This window comes from Asterias rubens, chromosome 7, assembly GCF_902459465.1.
Source record: "Asterias rubens chromosome 7, eAstRub1.3, whole genome shotgun sequence".
Taxonomy (NCBI): Eukaryota; Metazoa; Echinodermata; class Asteroidea; order Forcipulatida; family Asteriidae; genus Asterias; species Asterias rubens.
In genome coordinates this window covers 1,115,037-1,141,239 of record NC_047068.1, presented here as the reverse complement: position 1 = coordinate 1,141,239, position 26,203 = coordinate 1,115,037, and the positions used below count along the sequence as shown (strand labels likewise).

Sequence of the window (26,203 nt, the reverse complement as noted above, 5' to 3'; positions counted from 1 at the left end):
TGTTTCTCACAATGTTTTATAATATAATCAGCTCCCCATTACTCATTACAAAGTAAGGTTTTATGCTTATAATTATTTTGAGTAACTACCAATAGTGTCCGATCCACTGCCTTCAAATCTTTCTGATGACAGGGAAATAATTTTCCGAACTGCTTTTATGGAGGAGATTCTGCACCTTCCAGATAAAGATAGATGTCTCTTGATTATAATGTTTGATATAAGGGTCATGAAACAATTCACGCTCGAGGGCAGGGGACATTGTATGTATGGTCACAGCCGTTGAAATTCGGGTTGAAGTATAGGTCAGCACAGCTTTTTCTAACTTTTAGTCCAAAAGCACACTCGTAGAACACGTCACATTCATTGTTATCAAAATAGTAAACGCCAGCATCGCATGCTTCGCCCGTTTGGCTCATAGATGTTACTGCCTGGATCGTAGGTGCTGCGATGGTTGACGGCCCTCCGCTAGCCGATGGTGCTTCGGTAACGGACGCTCGGGGGCAGGGGACATTGGATGTAAAATCACAGCCGTTGAAACTAGGGTTGAAGTATAGGTCATCACAGCTTTTTCTAACTTTTAGTCCAAAAGCACACTCGTAGAACACGTCACATTCATTGTTATCAAAATAGTAAACGCCAGCATCGCATGCTTCGCCCGTTTGGCTCATAGATGTTACTGCCTGGATCGTAGGTGCTGCGATGGTTGACGGCCCTCCGCTAGCCGATGGTGCTTCGGTAACGGACGCTCGGGGGCAGGGGACATTGGATGTAAAATCACAGCCGTTGAAACTAGGGTTGAAGTATAGGTCATCACAGCTTTTTCTAACTTTTAGTCCAAAAGCACACTCGTAGAACACGTCACACTCATTGTTATCAAAATAGTAAACGCCAGCATCGCATGCTTCGCCCGTTTGGCTCATAGATGTAACTGCCTGGACCGTAGGTGCTGCGATGGTTGAGGGTTCCTCCGTAGTTGAATGGGTTTCAGTAGTCGGTGCTCCGCTAGTTGACGGTGCTCCGCTAGTTGACAGTGCTCCGCTAGTTGACGGTGCTCCGTTAGTCGATTGTGCTTTGCTAGTTGATGGTGCTCCGCTAGTTGATGGTGCTCCGCTAGTTGACGGTGCTCCGCTAGTTGACGGTGCTCCGCTAGTTGACAGTGCTCCGCTAGTTGAAGGTGCTCCGCTAGTCGATTGTGCTCCGCTAGTTGATGGTGCTCCGCTAGTTGACGGTGCTCCGCTAGTTGACGGTGCTCCGCTAGTTGACGGTGCTTCGCTAGTTGATGGTGCTCCGCTAGTCGATGGTGCTCCACTAGTTGATGGTGCTCCGCTAGTTGATGGTGCTCCGCTAGTCGATGGTGCTCCACTAGTTGATGGCACTGTACTTGTTTTGGGTATGGTTGTTGCCGGAGTTGTCTCTGTTGTGTATGCTTTGCTGGTTATAAGTGCTTGGCTAGCTGACGAAACCGTACTTGTTCCGGGTACGGTGGTTGCCGGAGCTGTGCTTGCTGCGGATGTGGTGCTAGTTTGTGGAGCTCCGCTGGTTGACGTAACCATACTTGATTCGTGTGCAGTGGTTGCCGGAGCGGTGTTTGCTGTGGATGTGATGCTGGTTATAAGTGCTCCGCTAGTTGACGGTTCCGTAGGCCTACTTGTTTCGGGTATGGTGGTTGCCGAAGCGGTGGTTGTCAATACAGTAGTGCTGGTTTCAGGCACGGTGCTGAATGTTGAATGTTCTGTAAATAAATCATTGATGAATGTTTAGTTGAATAGTGGCGTTTACAGGAATCAGCAGAGACAGAAGCCTTGTCTGGCAAAACAAGGTCTGCACTCTAAAAATCACAAGGCCCAATTTCATAGAGCTGCTAAGCAGACAAATTGCTTAGCATGAAAATGCTTAGTATGGAATATCTTTCTTGATAAAAACAGGATTACCAACTGAATTTCAATTCGTTGCATATTGCTTGGTACTGGTATTCAGCTGTTGTTTGCTTTTTCCTAAAAATCACGTGGAAATTCGGTCGGTAATCCTGTTTTTATCAAGAAATAAATTTCATGCTAAGCAAATTTTTGTGCTTAGCAGCTCTATTGGGCCCAGGTCAGAAATGACCCGGTTCATTGTGGGGCCTAACCCATTTCTGGTGGGCCAGACCAGGCTGACCCGGTGTGGCGGTTTCAGTCTTCCGCCGTGTTCAGTTTTCCGGGTGACGTAGTCGGACATATCAGCACGTTGTTCGAACGGTTTTAGCTTTCCGGCGTGTTCAGTTTTCCGGGTGACCTGTCAGATACCGCCGCGAGAGTACCCTGGCGAGTACTGTAGTTCTCTCAGCAGTGACCCCAAATTGTTTATATACCGATTCTTTTCTGTGTAGTCACATAATCTCTTGCCCCATCTTTACATGTACTCATGGGTACAACTTTAGGCAGGTCACACTCTGCTCGCATAAAAAAACAACTCATACGATCACGCGTTTGCCGCTAGTTGTACTCGACTTGTGGACGCCGCCATGACAGCTACCGGAGGGAAACGGATGACTCAATAGGGCACTAAAAATGGACTAATTTCGCTTGCTGTGCGCAGGCATCGCATGGCGTAATGCTACCGTATTTGGTCACCCGGAAAACTGAACACAGCGGAAAGTTGAAACCGCCACACCGGAACCCGTGTCAAAATGACCCAGAGAGGGTCACACGGACTCAGAATCCAAACTTTAATCCCATAATGGGTGCGTTCGTTAATAGCTTCCATGGGTCATCCCCGGTCTGCCCCTGTGCGTTCGAATAGCTTTTGACTTCATTCCAGGGGCTCACATAGGTCAGCACCAAGTGCCCTGCTTGTGGAGTGGGTCACTTGGGGGCTGGCCCCAGGTAAAGGACGTCACTACGAGAGCGGTGAGTGGTCGTTCGTTTAGCTCTTGTCAGGGGCTCACCCGAGTGAGCACCGCGGGGTAGACCCAGGGAAGCTAAACGAACGCACCCTATGCAAGCACTTTCCGGGTCATACACACCTCTACCCCAAAACCTTACTATACAAATCATGGCATGGCGTCCATATTATGTGAAATTAACATAGGCTGGAGGAGGAGGATTCAAAAGAGGGCGCTATCATAAGAAGTTGGGGCGCACCACAACTCCCATTGCAACAAATGGTAAATTCTAAATATTCTAAATACTAAGTCTTTCAGCCTCTTGAAAATCTATAAAATAATAGTTCAGACATGTTAACTTCAGATTTCCTTTCAATTTTTGGCAGGGTTAGACGTGTGGAGTTTTTGCTAATAAGACTACCTAGAAAAAACACCCCATTTTCCGAAATCGACTTGCGCCCTGTTTTCTTGAGGCACCCCCCCAATTCCGACGCAAACACATGACCAAATTTAAAGCCTAAATTTAATCAAATCTCCTGAAAGATTGACAAAAAAGAACCCCGAGTTGTGAGCAACTCTTATAATTACACAATCTATTAGTTGCATTGACTCCAAAACGTTATTAATTAAAAAATAAATAAGGGCACATAAATTTGTTTGGCATTTTTAGTGTGGTCATATACTCTTTGGGCACAGAATATCCTACCGCATCGACCAGACCACTGACAAGTCATCAATCGACGCGCTTAAAGGTATGTACACTTTTTGAGTAATTACTCAAAACAAATGTTAGCATAAAACTTACTTGGTAACGAGCAATGGATTTGTTAGTAGTATAAAACATTGTAAGAAACGGCTTCCTCTGAGGAAATTTTTTTGAGAAAGAGGTAATTTCAGACTTCAAGCACGAGGCAAGCCTTTTGATATGCCTAAAGGCACTAAAATTTATTGTGCAACAAGGGTGCTTTTTTCTTTCATTATTCTCCTTCAACTTTGGTGACCAATTTAGTCAAAATTTATGCAATTACCAAACGCGCTAGCGCCGTTAACACACGGTAAACCAGACTCCACAAACAAGCACCACCAATATTTTCTAGAAATACGACAGGTGAACTGGTTTTGATGACCTCGACTTGCATCTTAAAAATATTATTGTCAACTTGAATAATTAAACAAATGAAAACCCATTCCTTTAATCACAGGCCATAAAGATCGAGTCATTATGTGTGACGAGCTGCAAGAACAATAGGCCCAAATTGCTTGAAAAGAAATTAAACAAAAAGAGAATAAAGCCTGAAGTATCGTTTTAGGGTCCTCATGTTGGGATGCTTTATGGTCCGTCCCTAATAATGGGATAAAATATAGTATAACGTTATGCAAGCCATCATGTTGAGCCATCTTACAGTTAGGGTGTCTAAATTCACTGATTACCATGAGAGGTTTGTTTCGAGAGTGCTTACAAACGAGTTGTGGTGTCTAAATTCACTGATTACCAGAGGTTTTTATGAGAGCCATATACTTCAAAAGTCATCAAATTGAGAATAATGGCCAACTTCGCCCAACAATTGTACGACGCCCGAAATGGCAAGTTTGAGCAGCAAGTTTGAGCAGCGACCATGAATGGTCAATCAGGAAAATCTTTGTTCGAGCGAAGGTTTTTTTCCCGTTCGAACGAAAAAAAGAACAGTAGAATTTGAAACTTTGCATGGTGGAAATACGATATGGAAAGGTTTGCGGTAACACCATGTAATGACTATGTGAATTGGTTCAGAAAAGAACCGTTGGTTTCAATTCAAAATACGAAAAGAAACAAAATATATTGGGTGCGTTTGATTATGTTCCCCGGTTCGACCCCAAGCATTGAGCACAGCCCACGTTGACAACATAGAAATCTCATATAAATTAATAAACACATCCAATTGAGCCCCTGACATGAGCCATGTAAACATCCCCGCTGAACTACAAACAAAATGGCGGATTTTTACGCCGTGACGTCATGTACCTAGGGCAGCCCCCAAGTGGCACACTCGACAAGTAATTTGAAACTGTTTCTTTATGACTATTCTGTAAATTTTAAATAACTTATTGTACTGTTTTGTTTTAACTCCAGTTTTCTTGTTGTTGTTATGGTCAATCAATGTGTGTAGATGGTCTGCAATCTATTTTAAAAATGTTTTCTAGTAATACTTTTCTATACATTTTTCCATTGTCTGCTTGTGTGAGTTTAATGTTCCTTTATTTATGTTAAACCCAATTTTACTCTGTCTGTAATGTTCATGTTTTAACTGTAAATCTTTGTAATCTCAATGTAATTTTGCCCGTGGCAACGAACGTGAATGTTGTTAATAAACCATGAATACAAATAATTATAGTTAAAACCTAAAAGCTTCCAACCCCGCAACCACCAAATAACCCCCCCCCCCCTTAAAAAAAGGGTGACCCAGTGCTGTTCGTTTATCAACCATGGAAAGGTCTCAAAGGCCTTGAGATACAGGTCTAAGTATTATTAATAGAGGTTCTACGATATTGCTTGGCGAGAGGCAGTGCCGGCCGTAATGAGGGTTTTTGTTCAAAGAGCGAGCACTGATAAATGGATCGTGCTAATTGGGTCTCAGAATTAATCACTGCAATAACATATCTTTCTGAAAGTCTGTATATACTCAGCGCCTTGAGTACCTTGTTTGGTAGATACGTGCGCTATATAAGACTTCGATATTATATTATATATTATAATATTATATTATATTAACAGCACTGGCCGTGACGGGAATTATTGCCTATTTAACGAACGCCGAGAATGATGTGGTGGTAACTTCACATTAAAGGAGGCATCAGGCCAATATCTACGGAAGCTTTAAAAGCTTAATCAATGTGGAGGAAAACAATCGAGAAAACCCTTTGTACACTCAGATTTGTTTTCCGTTCGAGCGAATATTATAAAAAGAAGTGGACAAAACACACACACTATAACAACGCGTACCAACATGTGCTAAGAACAAACGCCAGTTTGGACGACGTGGGCTCAAGCATTTCCGTTATATTTGTAGCAGAAACAAATGTGTAAGCATGGTTCACAGGTGAACAAACAAATTTTGACGCCATCTTGAGCCTTCACTACGACTGTGCATAGTGACGTCATTCATTTTTCCAAACAGTACGCACCGGAAGGATAGCATGCCTTTTCGTATGCTTAGGGTTTTAGGAGCGCTATAAAATGGCAATTAAAGATGCTATGTCAGATTTTTGGCCCCAAACATTAGAAAATAGATTGTTTTTAGTGAATGGTATTTCAAAGAGTATCACCCGCTCTAACGACAAATTTTAACTTTTACTTTTAAAGGCAGTGGACACTATTGGTAATTACTCAAAATAACTATTAGCATAAAACCTTTCTTGGTGACAAGTAATTGGGAGAGGTTGGTGGTAAAAAACATTGTGAGAAACAGCTCCCTCTGAAGTGCCATAGTTTTGGAGAAAGAAGTAATTTTCCACGAATTTGATTTCGAGACCTCAAGTTTAGAACTTAAGGTCTCGAAATCAACCATCTAAACGCACACAACTTCGTGTGACAAGGGTGTTTTCTTCTTTCATTATTATCTCGCAACTTTGATGACCGATTGAGCTCAAATTTGACAATTACCAATAGTGTCCACTGCCTTTAATGGTCAGGAACCATGACAAAAATTTAAAACGTTTCTCACATAAGAATTGGTCACGTGATATATTGTCGGGATCCCGACAAAAACTAATTTCGCACACTTTATTTCACTGCAACTAATAATTGGCGGACTTTTTCGAGCAATGGCTCAAATGAAAGCTTGTAACTTTCTCGACCCCCACCAAAATACCTATTGAATTTTAAATCAAAATTTTTGGGTCAAATCGGCAAAAAATCTGACACATAGCATCTTTAACAGTAAGCACAAAATCAGCCGTTAAAGCAGCTCTCTATGTTCTCTCCAGAAGACAATCAGAGCGTACTGGTCAAAACATCGAGTTGAAACTAACGGTTCTTTTCAGAACCACACCAACTCATTTAGAGATAGTCATTACATGGTGTTACCGCAAACCTTTCCATCTCACATATCCACCATGCAAAGTTTCAAATCCTAATCAGCTCTATAAAATTGGGTCAGGGTCGAACAAATACATTTGTTTGTTTCCTTCGAACGGAGATTACTTTCGTTTGATCGAAGATTATTTGTTCACCTGTGTCCCTTTAAAGACTCTGGAAACTATTGATTATTTTCACAGACCAATCTTTGCACTTGGTGTAAAAATAACAAACATGTGAAAATTTGAGCTCAACTGGTCGTCGAAGTTGAGAGATAATAATAAGAAAAAACACCCTTGTCACACGAAGTTGTGTGCTTCCAAAATGCTTGATTTCGAGAATTTAAATCCGAAATCACATTCATGGAAAATAACTTCTTTCTCGAAAACTATGTCACTTCAGAGGTAGCCGTTTCTCACAATGTTTATACCATCAACCTCTCCCCATTACTCGCTATACCAAGTAAGATTTAATGATTATAGTTATTTTAAGTAATTACCAACAGTGTCCACTGCCTTTAAAAGTTCCGTAATATATTTAATTAAATCTTTAGACATACAAAATATATATGAATCTACTTCAAGGACCCCCTATGAGACTATCAAGGTATCGCAATAATAGCATGAACAACCAGTGGTCCTTTCTCATATAAATGTATCCTTGCCAAGTAACTGTTACTTAAGGTTAAAAGTATAAAGCATAATTGTCATGATCGAAAATACCTAAAGTGATTTTATGATGAAAGCTGTTTGGTTTTTGTGGTTTTCTTTTTACAGACTGGAGCCCTATTGTCAGGAGAAATAAGCTAAGTTCGGAAAGAAGTGTGGAATGAACGGGAAAAGAGACCACAACCATTTATTATTGACCAATCTTCTCACTTGGTGTATCTCAACATATGCTTAAAATAACAAACCTGTGAAAGTTTGAGCTCAATTGGTCATCTTATTTGCAAGAGAATAATGAAAGAAAAGAACTTCCTTGTTGCATTACTGTGCTGACAGGTTGGCCTTACAGGTAGGCTTTAGCTGAAGTCTGTTAATTATTTGAACGAGGAAGCACCTCTATCTCCAAAACTACGTCACTTTAGAGGGAGCCGTTTCTCACAATGTTTTTTACTATCAACAGCTCTCAGTTGCTTGTTAGCAAGTTAGTTTTTATGCTAACAATTATTTTGAGTAATACCAATAGTGTATAGTGCTTTTAAGCATTATTCACAAAATATAGACCACCTAATTTATTAAATTTCTAATTGGTTTGATGAACAGCAATGTGTTCGTTTTTTCTTTTCTTTTCTTTTTGCAATTGTTCATACTACTAACTTTGTCCAATCGTTTTAGCTCGCCCCAGTTATTCGTCCTTTGTCGTTTACTGCAATTTGATGATTTTTAAATTTGAGAGGCCAATTTTAATGTGTGCCTTAGTTAACCTGAATCATAGAGAGACTGGCTTCTGTTTATTCTATCTTTGATTAAAGTATGCATGTGCATTTTAACTACAAGTTTCACTTTCACCTTGTAATATATGAACTTTTCTTTGCACATAAAATATTTTTTTGAAAAACAAAGTCAGATATAGCTGCACAAACCCAGCCCAAAATAAGGCGGGGACATAATTAATTTGCATCCCTTGTTGCTCAAACAAGGCTGAAAAGTGAGAGGAAAAGTTTTTTTTTCATTTGCTGCTCAAATCAAGAGAAAGAGGAGGTGAAGCGAAAAAGAGGAGGTGTTATATTTGTTTATCTCTTGGAAAACTCACAAATAAAAAAAAAAGGTGCAATTTTGCTAACAAATAAGTGGAATTTATCCATTTTAAATATGTGAGCATAAAAACATGTTTGATTCGTAAAATCTAGATAATTTTCAACTTTTGGTTAAGAAAGTGAATTGTAAAAACAATTCTGACTTAAAACTGACAATAATTATTTTAAGTTATAAACTTGAAGAGAAAAAAAATCAAAATTAACGTGATTGATATATTTGACTCACATCTTTTTCACTTATTTATTCGTTGATTTTCTTATTGCTGTGTGATTCTATTGCACTATTTTACTTGTTCTGTTTATACACAAAGAGATAGCAGTTGTTAAATACACTGGACACTATTGGTAATTGTCAAAGACCAGTCTTCTCACCTGGTGTATCTCAACATATGCATAAAATAACAAACCTGTGAAAATTTGAGCTCAATTGGTCGTCGGAAATAAGAATAGGTTCATAAGAAATATCAGAACGGAAAAACAAGAGAAAACAGGGGTGGAAAAAAATGTTTGTATTAAAAATAAATGCTAGGACAGATAGTGTTACCAAAAGTGCCCAGTGCCTTTAACGACACTGGACACTATTGGTAATTGTCAAAGACCAGTCTTCCCACTTGGTGTATCTCAACACATGAACAAAATGTAAAATAAAATGTGAATGTTTGAGCTCAGTTGGTCGTCGAAGTTGTGAGAAAACAGTGAAAGAAAAAACATCCAATACCAATAGTGTCCAATGCCTTTAAAACCTACCTAGCAAAAAAAAATATTCCGTGATCATATTTTTTAGTGAGTTAGTATAATATTTTAATATTATATTTTTCTTTGCCCGAATATACAGTGAAACGGGCTCAATATGTATCGGGCAATTGAATATTCTCAGATCAACGACAGGAATAATTAATTGGTGTCTCCAATATCAATATTCCAAGGGAAGAATAAATTGCCCCTTAGAAAATTTGGATAGCTTCACCAAGGCAACCTTGGATCAAACAATATTATTATGATAGCACGCAACATAAACAAAGTACGGAGGACTTTAGAAGCAGCTCTGTGGACATGAACTCTATAACTGCGTAGCTGGTTTGTCAGATTGTTTTCTCCCCTTTCTCTCCTTGCTATGAAGAAGGTGTGTGTAGATAAAACTGCATTTCATCGTATCGCAATTTACTGTGAAATATTATTGCAGTGTTTGTTCGTAATTGTGCCATAAGAAAAGTATCAAAGAACAGCAAAAAAACCAACAACCAACAACCAACAACCAACAAACAACAAGCAACAAACAACAACCAACAACCAACAAACAACAAACAGCAGCAGCAACAGCAGCAACAGCAACAGCAACAACAACGGCAGCGGCAAGCAAACAAACAAACAGACAAACAGACAAACAGACAAACAGACAACCAGACAAACAGACAAACAGACAAACAGACAAACAGACAAACAGACAAACAAAAAACAGCAGCAGCAGCAGCAACAACAACAACAGTCACAGTAGCCTTCGGGACGGACACCAATTCTCAGAATACTGAGAAACCACTCTTGCATGAATCGTTCCTCAAATACAAATAAATTTGGGGGAAAATTTACACAAACTTTGTCTTCTACTGAAGACGAGCAGAGTAAACTGCTCGAAACGTCGAGACCACATCGGCTCTTTTCAGTTTCAACACTCACACCAAAGAGACTTACACATAGTTGTACCCACAAGTTTACTATTTATAAGTTTCTTCCTAGTAAAGCTATGTTATTTCGAAGGGAATAATTTTTCAATATAAATTATCAACGTGATGCATTGACTCTTGACGAAGGAGGTTTTTGATTATGGTCATTAATTAAGAGAGTATTTACCAAAGACGCTACCTTTTTAAAAACGTCTAGAATGTATCGATTTATGAAAGGTCCAAGAATTAATCTTAATAGAAAGTTGCGTAAGATTTCCTATATTGCTATAGAAACTTGCATTGTGACATCTTCTTGCATCGGTCAGTAATTAAGAAGTGTTTATTACAAACATACATTGGGGCAAAACGTAGGGTTTATCACCAGCATGCTGTGGATTTTTCGTTCAATTAGCGGTCGTGTGTTAAAAGGTCCTTGCTCTATGAACGAAATGTTCTTAGGTGTTCGTGCAAAAACAACCTATATCGTTGTTGATTACTGCTGTTTTTTTAGTTGTTCGACCCAACAGCCGATTTTTATAAATTCTTACAGATGTTCATCCATCAGCCAAAAACCTATCGTTTTTAGGTGTTCGGCTAACAGCCGAAAATCTTTTGTTTTAAGTTGTTCGGCCAACAGCCAAAAACCTTTTGTTTTAAGTTGTTCGGCCAACAGCCGAAAATCTTTTGTTAAAAGTTGTTCGGCCAACAGCCAAAAACCTTTTGTTTTTTCGGCCAACAGCCGAAAACCTGTTGTTTTTAGGTGTTCGGCCAACAGCCGAAAACCTGTTGTTTTTAAGGTGTTCGGCCAACAGCCGAAAACCTGTTTGGGTTTAGGTGTTTAGCCAACAGCCGAAAACTTGTCGTCAAATATTATTCCACGAAATGCTTTACTTTTTGAGAAAACATTAAAACAATTATCAATTCTCGATATCGATAGTTAACGGATTTATTTTAAACACATGTCATGACACGGCGAAACGTGCGGTAACAAGGATGGGTTGTCCCGTTATTTTCTCCCGACTCCGATGACCGATTGAGCCTAAATTTTCACAGGTTTGCTATTTTATATATAAGTTGTGATACACGAAGTGTGTGGGCCTTTGGACAATACTGTTTACCGATGTTGTGCGATTGCTTTTAGCTTGGGTCTGCCCTTTTTAGCTTTGTGTTAGAGAGAGAGAGAGAGCATAATGGGTCTACTTTGTAGGGATCATGGCTCTGGCCAGACTCCGCCTACTGTTTACTCCGCTATATCAACAAAAAGGTCGTGGGTTCGGATCCTACCCGAGTGATTTGCCAAAACCAAAATGCAGTAAGCGTTTTATGTTCAATCGATTTTATGCAAAATGTGTATTCGTTTTCACGTATTTTCTCATAGGTTTTTCGGTAATGTTGTCTCAAAGTAAGATGATTTTTGTCAAAACATACATTTTCTGGCACTACAAATGTGTTCATTGTATAGATTGACCATAAAAACATGTGTGTAGAGACATTTTTATATATATATTACCATGTGTAGTTTACGAGATATCGTAAAAACGCCTTTTTCGGTAATGGTGGCACTAATTACGTCATTTGGGACCTTAGGCCACGCCCAAAACTCGGCAGCAATGCATTTTTTGTGATGTCCTGGTAAGACCCTTTCATCCAATGGGGACGACAGCTTCGGCCCTTTTCACTTGAATAAATGTTCTGGGGTCGATTTCACAAAGAGTTAGGACTAGTCTTATCTTGAGTTAGGACGAGCTACTCATCCTAACTTAGGACTACGCAAACATTGTGTCCTCTAGGACTAGTCCTAAGTTAGGACTAGTCCTAACTCTTTGTGAAATCGACCCATGGGCTCCTGCTCTAACGGTCGATCGATCTCAAAACTTCTACAGGTTTGCCAGTTTATCAAGCAATTGTTATGTCAGCCCCAAAAAAATATAAAAAATATTCCTTTAATAAAATAGGCCTAGTTCCTTTAATACAAATCTGCAACAAATCAGAAAACGGTCTAATGAAGTATAGCAAGACTACCGTGCCTGATTCAATAATAAGGCACAATGTACGGTTACAGTTTGAAATGTGAAAAATTATCTTGAAAACAAACTTACCACTGATTTTCTCGTAATACAAACACCCATCTGCAGTGGTCATTTTGTGTGGGTAGCTCGCGGCTGTAGCATTGTTCAACTCACATATCTTATCATCTCTGAAATAGTTGAACGAGCGGCAAGCCAGGGCGTCTCGACTGCAGAGTACCGCACACTGCATCCGTCTGCCGGTCGGTATCTGGCGGTAAACGTGCCCGGTCAAAACGCCATTTTTACCGCGGGCCCAAGCGGCATATTCGGCGTCCGTGATTTGGGGTCCGCCGACAACTGCCGAGACGCAGTGTGAAAATGCCGTCAAGATCCCCGTGAAATAAACACAAACTAAGGCTCTCATAGTGGGTCTCTGCATTGCCTCTTCGTCGACAGAGCATCCATGTATGTCGGTCAAACCATCAAAGTAAAGTGAAGCAAATGACTTCTCGCTAGACCACTATAGTCTTGACGCCGCGGTGGTAATGAAGTGGCACAATTAGTCGCCATGGATACCATAAGGGCCTCATTCCGTCGTGCTGCTTACGTACAAAAACTAACTAAGCACAAAAAGCATGCTTACCGGGAAAGTAGACACCCACATGGTGTTACCGCAAACCGAATTAATACCTCACCATGCAATTCCTCAAATCTCTTACACAGAATAAGGTTACCGTTAAAACTGTACCATGTCACATACTACAATATGTGACTGGATAACCAGATCATGTCTGCTTAGCAGAAAAAAGGTTAAGCAATATTGTTCGAATGAGACCCTGGTATTAATAATAATTCATAAAATATCGAGCTCATACATTACGTAGCTATCAAAAGGAACAATATTAGCCTCAGTTGTTGAAAGCTCAAATCAACAACGTGGTTTTACAGATATTGATTGAAGAATGCGAAACTGTTTTTTATTGGTACCCGGCATTGTCTCGGCTTTTGTCCAAATTGTTGTGCTCCCGTGCGGTTTTATATACATCCAATGCATACAGATTGTTATTTTATCCTTTCTCATGGTACTGCCTGGTCTTTCTTTGAAGGCACTGGCCACCTTTGGTAATTATTGTCAAAGACAAGTATTCTCACTTGGTTTATACCAACACACTGTATAAAATAACAAATCTGTGAATTGGACTCAATACGCCTCTCTTAATATTGCATGAGGTACGTCACAGTGCGAACTCAAAACGAGGCGATGGGCGCAGGCACTGTAAGTGATGGGGAACGTGCGCCCATAGCCTCATTTTGGGTGAGAATGATGACGTCATGCATAAATATTAAGAGAGGCGTATTGGTAATTGAAGTTGCAAGATAATAATGAAAGAAAAAACACCATTGTACTTATGTGCTTTCAAATTCCGACATAGGGTTCCAGGATAAAGTTATTTATTATTTGAGTGAGAAATCACCTCTTTCTCAAAATCTACGTTACCTCAGAGGTAGCCGTTTGTTACAATGTTTTATACTATCAACAGCTCTCCATTGCCCGTAACCGAGTATTTTTTATGCTAACAATTATTTTGAGTAGTTACTAATAGTGTCCAGTGCCTTCACTAAGTAAGACGATGCTGTTACAACAACATGATTTAACGGTCAGGCTTTGCATAATATTACTAAGCCAAATCTATGTGCGCGCGCTGCGAGTTTTGTTTACATGCACGCATTTGCATACGTTATTTTGATTGGCTAACAAGGGCTGCTTCTGCAATACAAACTAATCATCCCCAAAAAATTGGTGATTCATGTTAAGCTTAATTCAGGGCCAACTCGAACATGTTAAAATCTGCAACTATTTTGTAAAGGCATTGGAAACGTTTGGTTATTGTCAAAGACCAGTAATCTCACTTGGTGTATCCATGGTGTATCTCAACATATGCATACATTAACAAACCTGTAATCATTTGGACTAAAATGGTCATTGGATTTGCAAGTGAACATTCAGATGTATAATAAAAGGCTTCAACTGAAGTATGTTATATTATTATTTGAGTGGGAAATTACCTCTTTCTACAAAAAAAACTACGTTACTTCCGAGGGAGCTGGTTCTCACAATATTTTGTACAATACGTCGTTTTAATAAACAAACTAATAAAAGTTATAGTAACAAGCAAGAAGGCACTTGGTACATGACGTCACAACATTGTCTGCAAACCTCCAGACAACTGGAGATCAATAAGAACTGGCGTACCCGCCATTTCAAATCAACTTGGTTAATTAACTTCACGCCTCTTCATGATGAATGTAGGCTAGTTGTAAATGCCAAATAGAATAGCTGCTATACTACAGCACTCCAATTCTAGCTGCAAACAAATGTTAGGACACATAACCCATAACATGATTCACATACAGCACAGCGTTAACTTAAAGGCACTGAACACAATTGGTAATTACTCAAAGTAATTGTCAGCACAAAACCTTACTTGCTTTACGAGTAATGGAGAGTTGTTGATAGTATAAAATATTGTGAGAAACGGCTTCTTCTGAAGTAACGTAGTTTTCGAGAACGAAGTAAATTTCCACTAAAGTATTTTAATTTGATTTTGAGACCTCCTATTTAGAATTTGAGGTCCCAAAATCAAGCATCTGAAAGCACACAACTTCGTGTGACAAGGGTGTTTTTTCTTCAATTATTATCTCGCAACTTCGCTTCGACGACCAATTGAGTTCAAATGTTCACAGGTTTGTTATTTTGTGCATATGTTGAGATACACCAAGTGAGAGGACGGGTCTTTGACAATTACCAAAGGTGTCCAGTGTCTTTAATTGACTAACCTGTAATGTGCGATCCGACACTCGGTAAATGAGTGCTATTGGGACACTCTTTCGACATGCTTAGTATATTGTGTATTAAAGGTCTGTACTCAATTGGTTATTACTCAAAATAATTGTTAGAATTAAAACATACTTGGTAACGAGCAATGGGGAGCTGTTGATAAAAACAAAGTGGTAAACGGCTCCATCTAAAGTAACTTAGTTTTTTTTTTTAGGAAGAGATAATTTCTCACCCAGTTTTTTTTAAAGACTTCAGGCCTACAGAAAGAGGTAATTTCACAATCAACTAATAAAATGTTTCAGCTGAAGTCTTTAATTAGGCATCTGAAAGCACACATATTTGAGCAACAAGGGTGTTTTTTCTTTCATTTTCGATGACCAACTGAGCCAAAATTTTCACAGATTTGTTACTTTATGCATATGTTGGGATACACCAAGATAAGGATATGAAATAACCAAAAGGCGTCCATCGCTTTTATTGCGTTAGATGTTTTTGAGTACCCCCTTTTTGGGGGGGAGGGGGGTGGGGGTTGTCATTTATAGACATATATATATATTTCAGGGGCACTCTATTTTTGATCTCTCTCATTCTATGGAACACTTTTTGACGTTCCGCCTATAAAGAGATCCCCTAACGTGGATAGTTGTGTCGGTATCATTAGATGTACTTCAAAGGGGTTCATTAAACATTGATACAACTATTGTTATTAATAATTTAAAATTCCCCACCAGCTAACACAATGCAACATCGCCAGACTCTATGTATGTATGTGCCTATACATCACATGCACCCACATTCTTTAAAAAAAAGATGCATCTACTTGTTTAGCATTCTTTTCCTTTCCTATTTAATAGTGTCCCCGCACTTAAAGGAACACGTTGCCTTGGATCGATCGATTTGGTCTTTGAAAAGCGTTTGAAACCGTTTGTTATGAAATGCATATGGTTAGATAGATCATTTAAAAGTAGAATATAATGATCCACACAAACATGCCTCAGAATTTCACGGTTTTCCTCTTTATGTCGCGAAGAAACACGATCGGCCATATATGGGAGCTACATGGCCGACCGTGTTAGTCGACGATGTAAAAGGGAAGACAAGAAATTTCGAGGGATATTTGTGTAGATCATTGTATTCTACATTATTTCACACCTTTCTAACCATATGCAGTTTATAACAAACGCTTTTTATAGACCAACTCGTCCGATCCAAGGCAACGTGTTCCTTTAACATTTTCCCCATATACTTTGAACACAAATGTCCTTGCATGGAGCACCCAAGTCTTCTTATTCACCTATTATGAAGTGCTAACCGCTATTTTGAGGGGTAAAACTTGGAAGACAAAATGAGTCCAAAAGTTTCACAGTTTTTGTAATTGTATGCATAATAGTTGGGATACACCAAGTGAGAATACTGGACTTTGACAATTACCAAAGATGTCCAGTGTCTTTAACAATTCCTTCCCACATGGTTTTCTTTCAACAGTGGTATAGGCCTACACCATCCTACTTGTAACTTTTACAGTCAGATGATTTCTTCTTAATCGCTTACCGTAAGCACAGAATCGGCGCTTACGGAAGCAGTAAGCAGTAGGATTAAGTATAAACTTTTGCTTTTCGTGTATAAATCGCTCACCAGTAATGCCCCTGCATATATTGATGATCTTCTCAGCTCATACAATCCTCCTCGAAAACTCCGGTCTTATAATTCTAGCCTCCTTATTGAGCCCATTTCCAATCATTCATAGGGAGACCGATCTTTTTCACATGCTGCCCCTCGTCTATGGAACAAACTGCTTGCACTAGTAAAATCATCCGTTTCTTTGACCCAATTTAAAAAACAACTGAAAACACATCTCTTCAAACAGGCATTTGATTCAATGGTTTAATTATTGTTATTTTTGTTACCTTTTAGGATGTTTTTTCTTAAATATTGCATTTGTATTATTGTATTCTATACCACATGTTCTAGAATTCTCTCAACTTAGGTTTACATTTTAATTTGTGTTGTTGTTATTGTATAATAATTAATGCTATTGTTTGTATTTTAGCGCCATGAGCACTTCTGTGGATTTGTGCGCTTTATAAGTTTTCATTATTATTATTATTATTATTATTATTATTATTATTATTATTATTATTATTATTATTATTATTATTATTATTATTATTATTATTATTATTATTATTATTATTATTATTATTATTATTATTATTATTATTATTATTATTATTATTATTATTATTATTATTATTATTATTATTATTATTATTATTATTATTATTATTATTATTATTATTATTATTAGGCAGGGAATTCTGTGCTTACGGCAAGCCTATTTCACGGGTTAGCGGCGAATTTTGGCGTCTGCGCTTGCGTACTCCACGTTACTATATAGTCAATCTACGCTTACAAGGCTAGCGCAGTAATTCGGCGCTTGCACATAAGCGGAGAATCGTGACCGTAAGCGCAGAATTCGGTGGTAAGCCGAGCCATGAAATTGGGCCCAGTTCATGATTTGCACATAACTTTACTGAGGTGAAATTTTCACTTTAAGTACTATAGAAATGCTATAGTTTGTTGAAGTAGGATTCGTTAACCAACAGATCTCTACAGAACAAACACATCTCAATATGTCTGTACTAAGAGTTTTGTGTGCTTGACCACTTTCCTTTGAGTTTTAGTGAAAACAGAGTTTCGTGACTGTTTTACTTTGAAAATTTCCCATGAAACATTATTTTGCTTTTATTATAATTTGAAATTATAATTTTTATATAGGTTTTCTCAGTCAATTTCGGAAAATGAGCAGCCAATTTAACCTCCAAGTTAGTCTATTTCGCGCGAAATCGAATGCAACTGAAAAGGGTCATTCGATTTCGTTTTATGGTTGTTCAAATGCAATGTTGCGTCATTCGACTTAACAAAATAGTCATGCAATTTAACAATTCAATTCATTCAAATTCGCAGACGCTTCTTGAGGCGTATGTGTCACGAAAAAGAATGACGCTACGCTAAATTGAACAGAGTGCTAAAGGAATTTGACTCAACTCAAAACGAAATTGAATTGCCGAATTCTGAATCTTAAACGCAGTACCAACTGTAGTCTTGGTTCAAGACTCTCCTGGATTTGTCACAACAGGGCGCGCTATCAGCCCCAACGCGCAATCAACCACGAACCGCTATCACCCGAGAACCGCTATCACAGGAGAGTCTTGGCACATTCGTTAAATCTCTCCCCCCCCCAAAAAAAAAAAGGGGCGGGCTCTGCGGGAAACCTACGCACGCGCATTATGTTTCCCCCCCCCGAATTTTTTGGGGGGGGGTGGAGATTTAACGAATGTTCCAAGACTCTCCCGTGATAGCGGTTCGTGGTTGATAGCGCGTTGGAGGTGATAGCGCGCTTTCTTGTTACAAATCCAGGAGAGTCCTGAACCAAGACTATAACAACTGGAGAGGCAAAACAGCTTTAATTCGAACGCACGATAATGAAATTGACTGCTGATTTGCGAATTAGACCGATAAAACCTATATTTGTTGTATGTACACGAGAGTTTTGTGTGTGTCTGGTGTATAGTTACTTTCCTTTACGTTTTAGTGATTACAGAGTTTCAGGACTGTTTTGGTGTAAAACATTTCTGTTGAAATATGTTTAGTCTGAAATGTAGTTCTTCCAACTTCACACTGGAGTTTGTGTGCTTGGCTACTTTCCTTTAAGTTTTGGTGCTTAGGCCTACAGAGTTCAATGACTGTTTTATTGTGAAAATTTCCCTTTAAATATTTTAAGCTAGAAATGCCAGAGGTCTTTTCTAATAATATACTTCAAGAAATGTTTGTGCTTGACCATTTTCTTTAAAGTTTCAGTGATTACAGAGTTTCATGACTGTTTTGTTGTTAAAATTTTCCCGAAAACAATTTATTTAGCTTTGCACGCTCTAGCTCCCCCTATTGACCTCACTGTATGATTCGCCCTCGAAATCTCCAAGTGGCATTATGGCCTCAATGCGATCAGTCACTTAATTTATTTACTTTCCATTTGCCAATCGATAGTGATTTCCGCATCTCATACCGCGGCAAAGCAACGCGGCCGTTGTTATGCAAGGGCGCCATCTTGTGATATTACGTAGTATAGGCCCGATTGCGAAACTAATGGGGATGACATTGATACCTTAAAGTGAGATTCACTGGGTTTTTTTTAAATCCAAGGTTGAGGTGTGTTGTTGCACAAAGTTTAACAATATCTATGCGTTTAATGAAATACAGAGCAAGCACAAAAACATTTCAAGCTAGCCATGAAATTTTTGCCATGATAAAAACAGGATTACCAACCAAATTTCCACGTGATTGTCAGGATAAGCAAACAGCTGAATATCAGTAACAAGCAATATGCAACAAATGGACATTCGGTTGGTAATCCTGTTTTTATCGAGGAGAATAATAATTCATGCTAAGCAAATGTTTGCGCTTAGCAGCTCTATGAAATTGAGCGCACTTGAAAGTGGCCTGTCTGACGTCAGTTTCTCAGACTGTTCACAAAAAAAATATACTCGGCAGACAACAATTTCTCATCACAGGGCTCAACTTCATTGAGCTGCTTATAATAAAATTGTAATTTGTTTTCCTCAAAACCTCAAAAAATGAAGAAGATAAAAAGATTATGAAAATAATATCAAATATACAGTATAAGGGATATTCACACGTAAACAAAGAAACAAGATAACCCCGTCACTCACGGACGACCCCCAGACCATCTCGACAAAGTATGAAACAAAAGGATTGTCAGAACGATCTGAGTAGCTGGCCGAGGATAGAATTTATATATATTTTTTAATGAAACAAAAATTAATGTATTAACATTTATCTAACAGAAATGAGCAGGATACCAGTCTCAAATTACACATGTGAGATATGATTTTGGTTAGTAACCTTATTCTGATGAGCATAATTTGCTTGTGCTTAGCACTTTTTGTGCTTAGAAATTAGGCTCAGCTCTTTGCCGATCACACCGTGTGTATCCACAGAGCATGGGGTATCGTTGTGGTTTTAACATACTCCTAAAAATAAAAACCAATTTGGAGCAATCTCTGCACAAAGAGATTGGAAGTGTCAGGGCCGAGCGGTTAAGAGCACCGAATTCAAACTCTGGTGTTTCTGATCAGCAGAGTGTGGGTTCGAATCCCCAGCTGTGACACTGTGTCCTTGAGCAAGACACTTAACCATTGCTTCGTCCTTCGGATGGGACGTAAAGCCGTTGGTCCCATGTGTTGTGTAACGCATGTAAAAGAACCCAGTGCACTTATCGAAAAGAGAAGGGGTTCGCCCCGGTATCCCTGGTTGTGGCTGCTTAATGCGCCGTAGCACCTTGTAAACCCTTATAAGGTGCTAAATAATTGGGTCTCAGAATTTATCACTGAAATAACCTATCCTTCTGAAAGTTTGTATATACTCAGCGCCTTGAGTACCTTGTTTGGTAGATACGTGCGCTATATAAGACTTCGATATTATTACTATTATTACTATTATTATTATTATTAAAAACCTTGGAGTTGAGCTTACCACTAACATTACGGTAACCGCGCGGTCACGTTCACCGGTGTTCTTAAAGCTATTATACACTTTCGGTAATCAGTAGTGTCCAAGTCACACACTTCGTGTATCACAACTTATATATAAAATAACAAACCTGTGAAAATTTAGGCTCAATCGGTCATCGGATAGAAAATAACGGGAAAACCCACTCTTGTTTCCGCGCGTTTCGCCGTGTTATGACATGTGTTTAAAATAAATCCGTAATTCTCGCTATCGAGAATTTATATTGTTTTAATGTTTTCTCAAAAAGTAAAGCGTTTCATGGAACAATATTTCAAGAGAAGTCTTTCACCATCACCTTCTGTATTCCCTGTAAATTATTTGTAAATCTGTGAACTTTCTTTTTCTGTACAGAAAGTGTATAATGGCTTTAAGGGCATCCCGCACGAGAACGGGACTTGATTCAAGACTAGAGGTTACGAGGCTCTTTGGTCCGTTGTGGTCCGTGTGGGCGAGAATAAGACCGTGGCCACTTAGCTTATCTTCTAGGAAATGGAAGTGAAAAACATGGTCATTATAACGTGTGGGACTACTTGTTGAAACTAACCTTCATTTGTGGTTGGATTTCATGGAGAAAATAAGCTGAAGACCAATATCCTTGATTGTGAGAATCTATCAGCTGACTTCGCGGTGAACGTGAATGCAGAGCTGAGTTGCTGATAGTTGCAAACGGAAGCCAGCGCACCCTTTTCCTGAAGATGTCAGAAAAAATAAAAATGAGTATACTCGTTACAAATCCCCCCCAATAAAACTAAACCCATTCACGATATAATATAATCCAATGTGATTGTTGTTCATGAGATCCTACATCGATTCTGCAAGGTCTAAACACAATCACCAATGAGCAAAATTTAGCCCTCTATCCCGCCAAGAAGTACCAACCGCGCACAACGTTGTAAAACATGAATTTCCCTCAGGCATCTCATTAGCAAACTGCACGGCAGGCTGGTAACCATGGCCCAAGTAGATCTGCATGAGCAGAAATTACTGCTAAAAAAACAATATCTGCTTAGCAAAAATAAGCAGGATACAAGCCATAAAAAGTACACGTGGTGTGATATTTTTTGGCGCGGCTGAGTGGTAAATTTATTCTTGTAAGCATGTTGTGCTTCAGTTCAGCAGCTCAATTAAATCAGGCCCTGGTTTAGAAACACATGAATAAACGAATAATTTTTAAAGCTTTCTATTTATCGTGTACGTACACCATAGGTTTGTATTGATCGTACGAACATGATAAGCTATCTTGTACGAACACGATAAAATAAATAAAACAATTTTGTTTTCATGTGGCGGCAATTCCGCTTCAGTAGTATAAAAGACAGTGGACACTATTGGTAATTGTCAAAGACCAGTCTTCTCTTTTGTTGCATCTCAACATATGCAGAAAATAACAAACCTGTGAAAACCTAAGCTCAATTGGTCGTCGAAGTTGCGAGATAATAATGATAGAAAAAAAACACCCTTGTCACAGGAAGTTGTGTGCCGTTGTCAGATGGTAGATTTCGAGACCTCAAATTCTAAATCTGAGGTCTCGAAATTAAATGTTGGTGGAAAATTACTTCTTTCTCGACAGATGTCACTTCAGAGGGAGCTGTTTCTCACACTGTTTATACTGTCAACCTCTCCCAGTTACTCTTCACCAAGTAAGGTTTTATGCTAAAAATTATTTTGAGTAATGACCAATAGTGTCCACTGCCTTTAAAGTTTTCTATTTATTGTGTACGTACACCATAGGTTTGTATTTATCGTACGTACATGATAAGTTATTGTGTACGAACACAAAAAATAAGTTTTTGGTTTGCATAATGGCGGCAATCCCCCTGTGAAATATGTATCGGCTATGTTTGTTTCGAATCCGGGACGTAAAGTCAAAGTTCACTCTGTAACGGCAAACACGCCACGTATGATGACTGATAATGGAACCATTGTTAATCAGGGACTTCTAACCACCGCGTTCCGGGAATAGACCTACCGCAAAAAGCGGGCATCGCCCAGGGTGGGTGCGACCCAAAAAAAAACCCGCTTCCCGGTAAAGGGCATTGTGTTTTACTAATGCTAGTAAATTACACAACTTTTCAAATGAGTAATCATAGTAATGAGTTGAAAGTAAAATTTGATGAAACGGAACTGTAAAAAACACCCATTGTTTCCTCGTAAAGAAGTTATAGTGCAATGGCTTCATTACTGAAGATACTGCTTCAAGGCAGTGGTTGGTAATTACGCCAAATATCAGCAGAAAACCGTACTTGGTAACGAGCAATGGAGAGCTGTTGATAGTATAAAACATTGCGAGAAACGGCTCCCTCTGAAAGAACGTAATTTTCGAGAAAGAAGTTATTTTTCACAAATTCGATTTCGAGACCTAAGATTTAGAATTTTGAGGTCTCGAAATCAAGCATCTGAAAGCACACAACTTCGTGTGACAAGGTTGTCTTTTCTTCATCATTATTTTCTCGCAACTTCGACGACTAATTGAGCTCAAATGTTCACAGGTTTGTTATTTTATGCATACAAATGTTGAAATACACCAAGGGGGGAGACTGGTCTTTGACAATTACCAATCAATAGTGCTCTCAGATGCTTGCTTTTGAGACCGCACGCTTGAGGTCTCTAAATCAAGGTCTTCAAATATTGAGAAGTTACTTCTTTCTTCTACGTAGAGGGGAGCCGTTTCTCACAATGTTTCATACTATCAATAGCTCTCCATTGCTTGTTACCAAGGTTTTTTTTATGCTAACAATTAATTTGAGTAACCAAAAGTGTCCTGTGCCTTTAAGCAGCGCCTCGGTTGGATTGCTGAGAAAGTAACGTCATCCAACGGCGACAGCTAGCCCTACCGGGCAAGCAGGCGCAAGTATAGGAAACGGTATCAGTTGGACTTACAAAATTATGTTTCCCGAAGTCATGTCATTCCGCTCGATAGCTTTTGGAAACACAATTTTGTCAAGGTTTCATGAATTTGGCAAACTGATTCTAAAAATGATGCATGCAGCCGAATATAGCTCAAAGCTGACTTGCAATTTTGTTCTTAAATTTTCTTAACTTTCACAAAGTTTATTTATTTTTATAACTCAAGTGGTGTATGTTGAGCCAATACAGACGAGTTATCACTACACAGTCTGGGCAAAATTTCAGAGATCTGCTATATACACAACAATTTGGTTAGTATGTAATTTCTTTCTTGATAAAAACAGGATAACCAACCTAATTCCATATTGTTTGTTACTGATAAAAGTGGCATTCAGATGTTGCTTCTGGAAATCACGTGGTCATTTGATTGGCAATCTTGTTTTTATCAAGGAAAACATTTCATGCTAAGCAAATGTTTGTGTTTAGCAGCTCACAGTGGGCCCTGGACACATGTAGTTTTCATAAATGAGTAAAACAATACGTTACTTTTCCTTTCAATAATTAACAACGCTGTCGCAAGTCACATTTCCAATAACTGTCGAATGGCCTGCAATAAGCTCGAATTCAAACCTGCTTTGAAAACAGCTAATTGCCTACACAAAAACACATACATTGCATTGCATTGCATTGCATTAGTATTGAACAATCATAACATGTTAAGACATAATACTTCCTGATCAAAGATTCAGGGTTTGTAAGACATCCAGGGCCTACAAAAATACCAACGCAAAGCAGCGAAGCTTGGCAGGAGCTTAGCTTGGCATCATCTGATTGGTCGATTGTAAAACAATATATTAAAAAGTTACGGCCAGAGACCGAATTAATTTCTAATTATACAATATTTAAAAGCAAAGGTGAACAAAAGGGCACAAGGCCAAGTAAAGCACCTAAACTATTTATGTAAAGAAACAATAATAAATCGCAACAACAAAAGAAGGCAAGTGCATGATGAACCAGGCAAAATAACGAACAATGAAAAACTAAGTTTAATAGGCTGCTTTTACAATGCGAGTGAGGTATTGGGGGCAGCATTTTCGCGATATCTATCAAAATTTGAAAGTGGGTTCTAACATGGGTGGCGACAATATTAGAAAACTGGGTACCCTTGGACAATTTCTAGTTACCAAGTAAGCTTTTATTCTTGTGTCCACCGCTTTAAAGACAGTGGACACTATTGGTAATTGTCAAAGACTAGCCTTCACAGTTGGTGTATCTCAACATATGCATAAAATAACAAACCTGTGAAAATTTGAACTCAATCGGTCATCGAACTTAAAACACCCTTGTCACACGAAGATGTGTGCGTTTAGATAGTCGATTTTGAGACCTCAAGTTCTAAACTTGAGGTCTCGAAATCAAACTCGTGAAAAATTACTTCTTTCTCGAAAACTATGGCACTTCAGAGGGAGCCATTTCTCACAATGTTTTATACCATCAACCTCTCTCCATTACTCGTCACCAAGAAAGGTTTTACGCTAACAATTATTTTAAGTAATGACCATTAGTGTCCACTGCCTTTAAGTCGGGAAAAAAACCATTGAACACAGCTGGTGTCGAAGACATTTTTGGCCTAAGATATCTGGGTAATTAGAGGTATTACTTTGTTCTCTGTTCACAGAATTCGGAACCGTCACACGGATGCGTCAAGAACAGGAAAGATCTCAGGTGGAATGACGATGAAGAGGCCTTCCTTCTGCAGTGGAGCGACATAGGCTAGATAGATAGACTTTGTTCTTTACTGTGTATTGATTACATTATGAAGCTATTCTATATTTTAAAAATCATAATTTGGCTTGGTTAGATAGTCAATGATATTTATTTTTTAACATCGATTATTCTGAATAGCCCCGTGGTTGACGTTTTTGTGATTGAAAATCGTGGGCTCTCAAAATCCACCCGCCAAGTCTTTAGTCATAACTGTCAGCTTGAACTCACATTCTGAGTTATTAAAAAATTTTATTTGGAAATCAATTTAACAATCTGAAACAACATTTTGGTTTTTCCGATCCATGGTTTGTTTCTAGTCATGATTCACTGCTTCACCCAGCCCACACATTTCGGTGAATGCAGGATTGAGACTTTAGACATTATAACCGCAATTTCATTTTTGAGGTTCCAGCGGTGACTAACTGGACCGTTCTATTTACAAATAGGGGGTTACTTTATTTGAATTCGTGGACTTTTATAAAGTTCTACTAGTGACTTGAAAAGAGATTGAATATAGTGGTAATAGGCATGATATTGATATTTAACAAAAATAATAGCACTTTAAATTTATTACTTTATAAGCAACTAATAGTGTTTGCAGTTGGATCAACATCCCTATAGTAAAAAGTGAATAAGTCCGAGTGGGCGTTATTATGCTAATTACCTGCGCGTAGTGAAGCGCTGCTTTATTATGATAATCAGTTTTTGGGTCAGGACCGCGACTATGGAAAAATGTGAATGGACCATGTGTGCGCCGTATTGATGTGTGTGAAGAGTGCGCAATAATTATACGTACATAGCTTAGCGTAGCATTT

At 38.7% G+C, this 26,203-nt stretch overlaps 1 protein-coding gene across 2 annotated transcripts; it reads right to left on the bottom strand.

Annotated features, from left to right (window-relative positions):
• Positions 1–80: 80 nt before the first annotated feature.
• On the bottom strand, positions 81–21,459 carry LOC117292275 (mucin-5AC-like). 2 transcript variants are annotated; one of them, XM_033774273.1, is made up of 2 exons: positions 12,437–12,560; positions 81–1,732 (listed from the first exon to the last, which is right to left on the bottom strand). In XM_033774273.1, the coding sequence occupies exons 1-2, from the start codon at positions 12,477–12,479 to the stop codon at positions 237–239; spliced, it is 1,539 nt and encodes a 512-aa protein (XP_033630164.1). In that variant the 5' UTR covers positions 12,480–12,560; the 3' UTR covers positions 81–236. The 2 variants fall into 2 exon arrangements, 1 of the variants encoding a protein (XP_033630164.1); XR_004519284.1 differs by lacking the exon at positions 12,437–12,560 and adding an exon at positions 21,319–21,459 and having other exon boundaries at positions 1,648–1,732.
• Positions 21,460–26,203: the final 4,744 nt, after the last annotated feature.

What these genes read in the sequence shown, in the direction of transcription:
- LOC117292275 (XM_033774273.1), bottom strand. Translation starts at nt 12,479, where the DNA reads ATGACCACTGCAGATGGGTGTTTGTATTACGAGAAAATCAGTG. An exon ending in GTATTACGAGAAAATCAGTG is followed by an intron (nt 1,733 to 12,436) that starts GTAAGTTTGTTT and finishes ATTTATTTACAG; the next exon opens with AACATTCAACATTCAGCACC.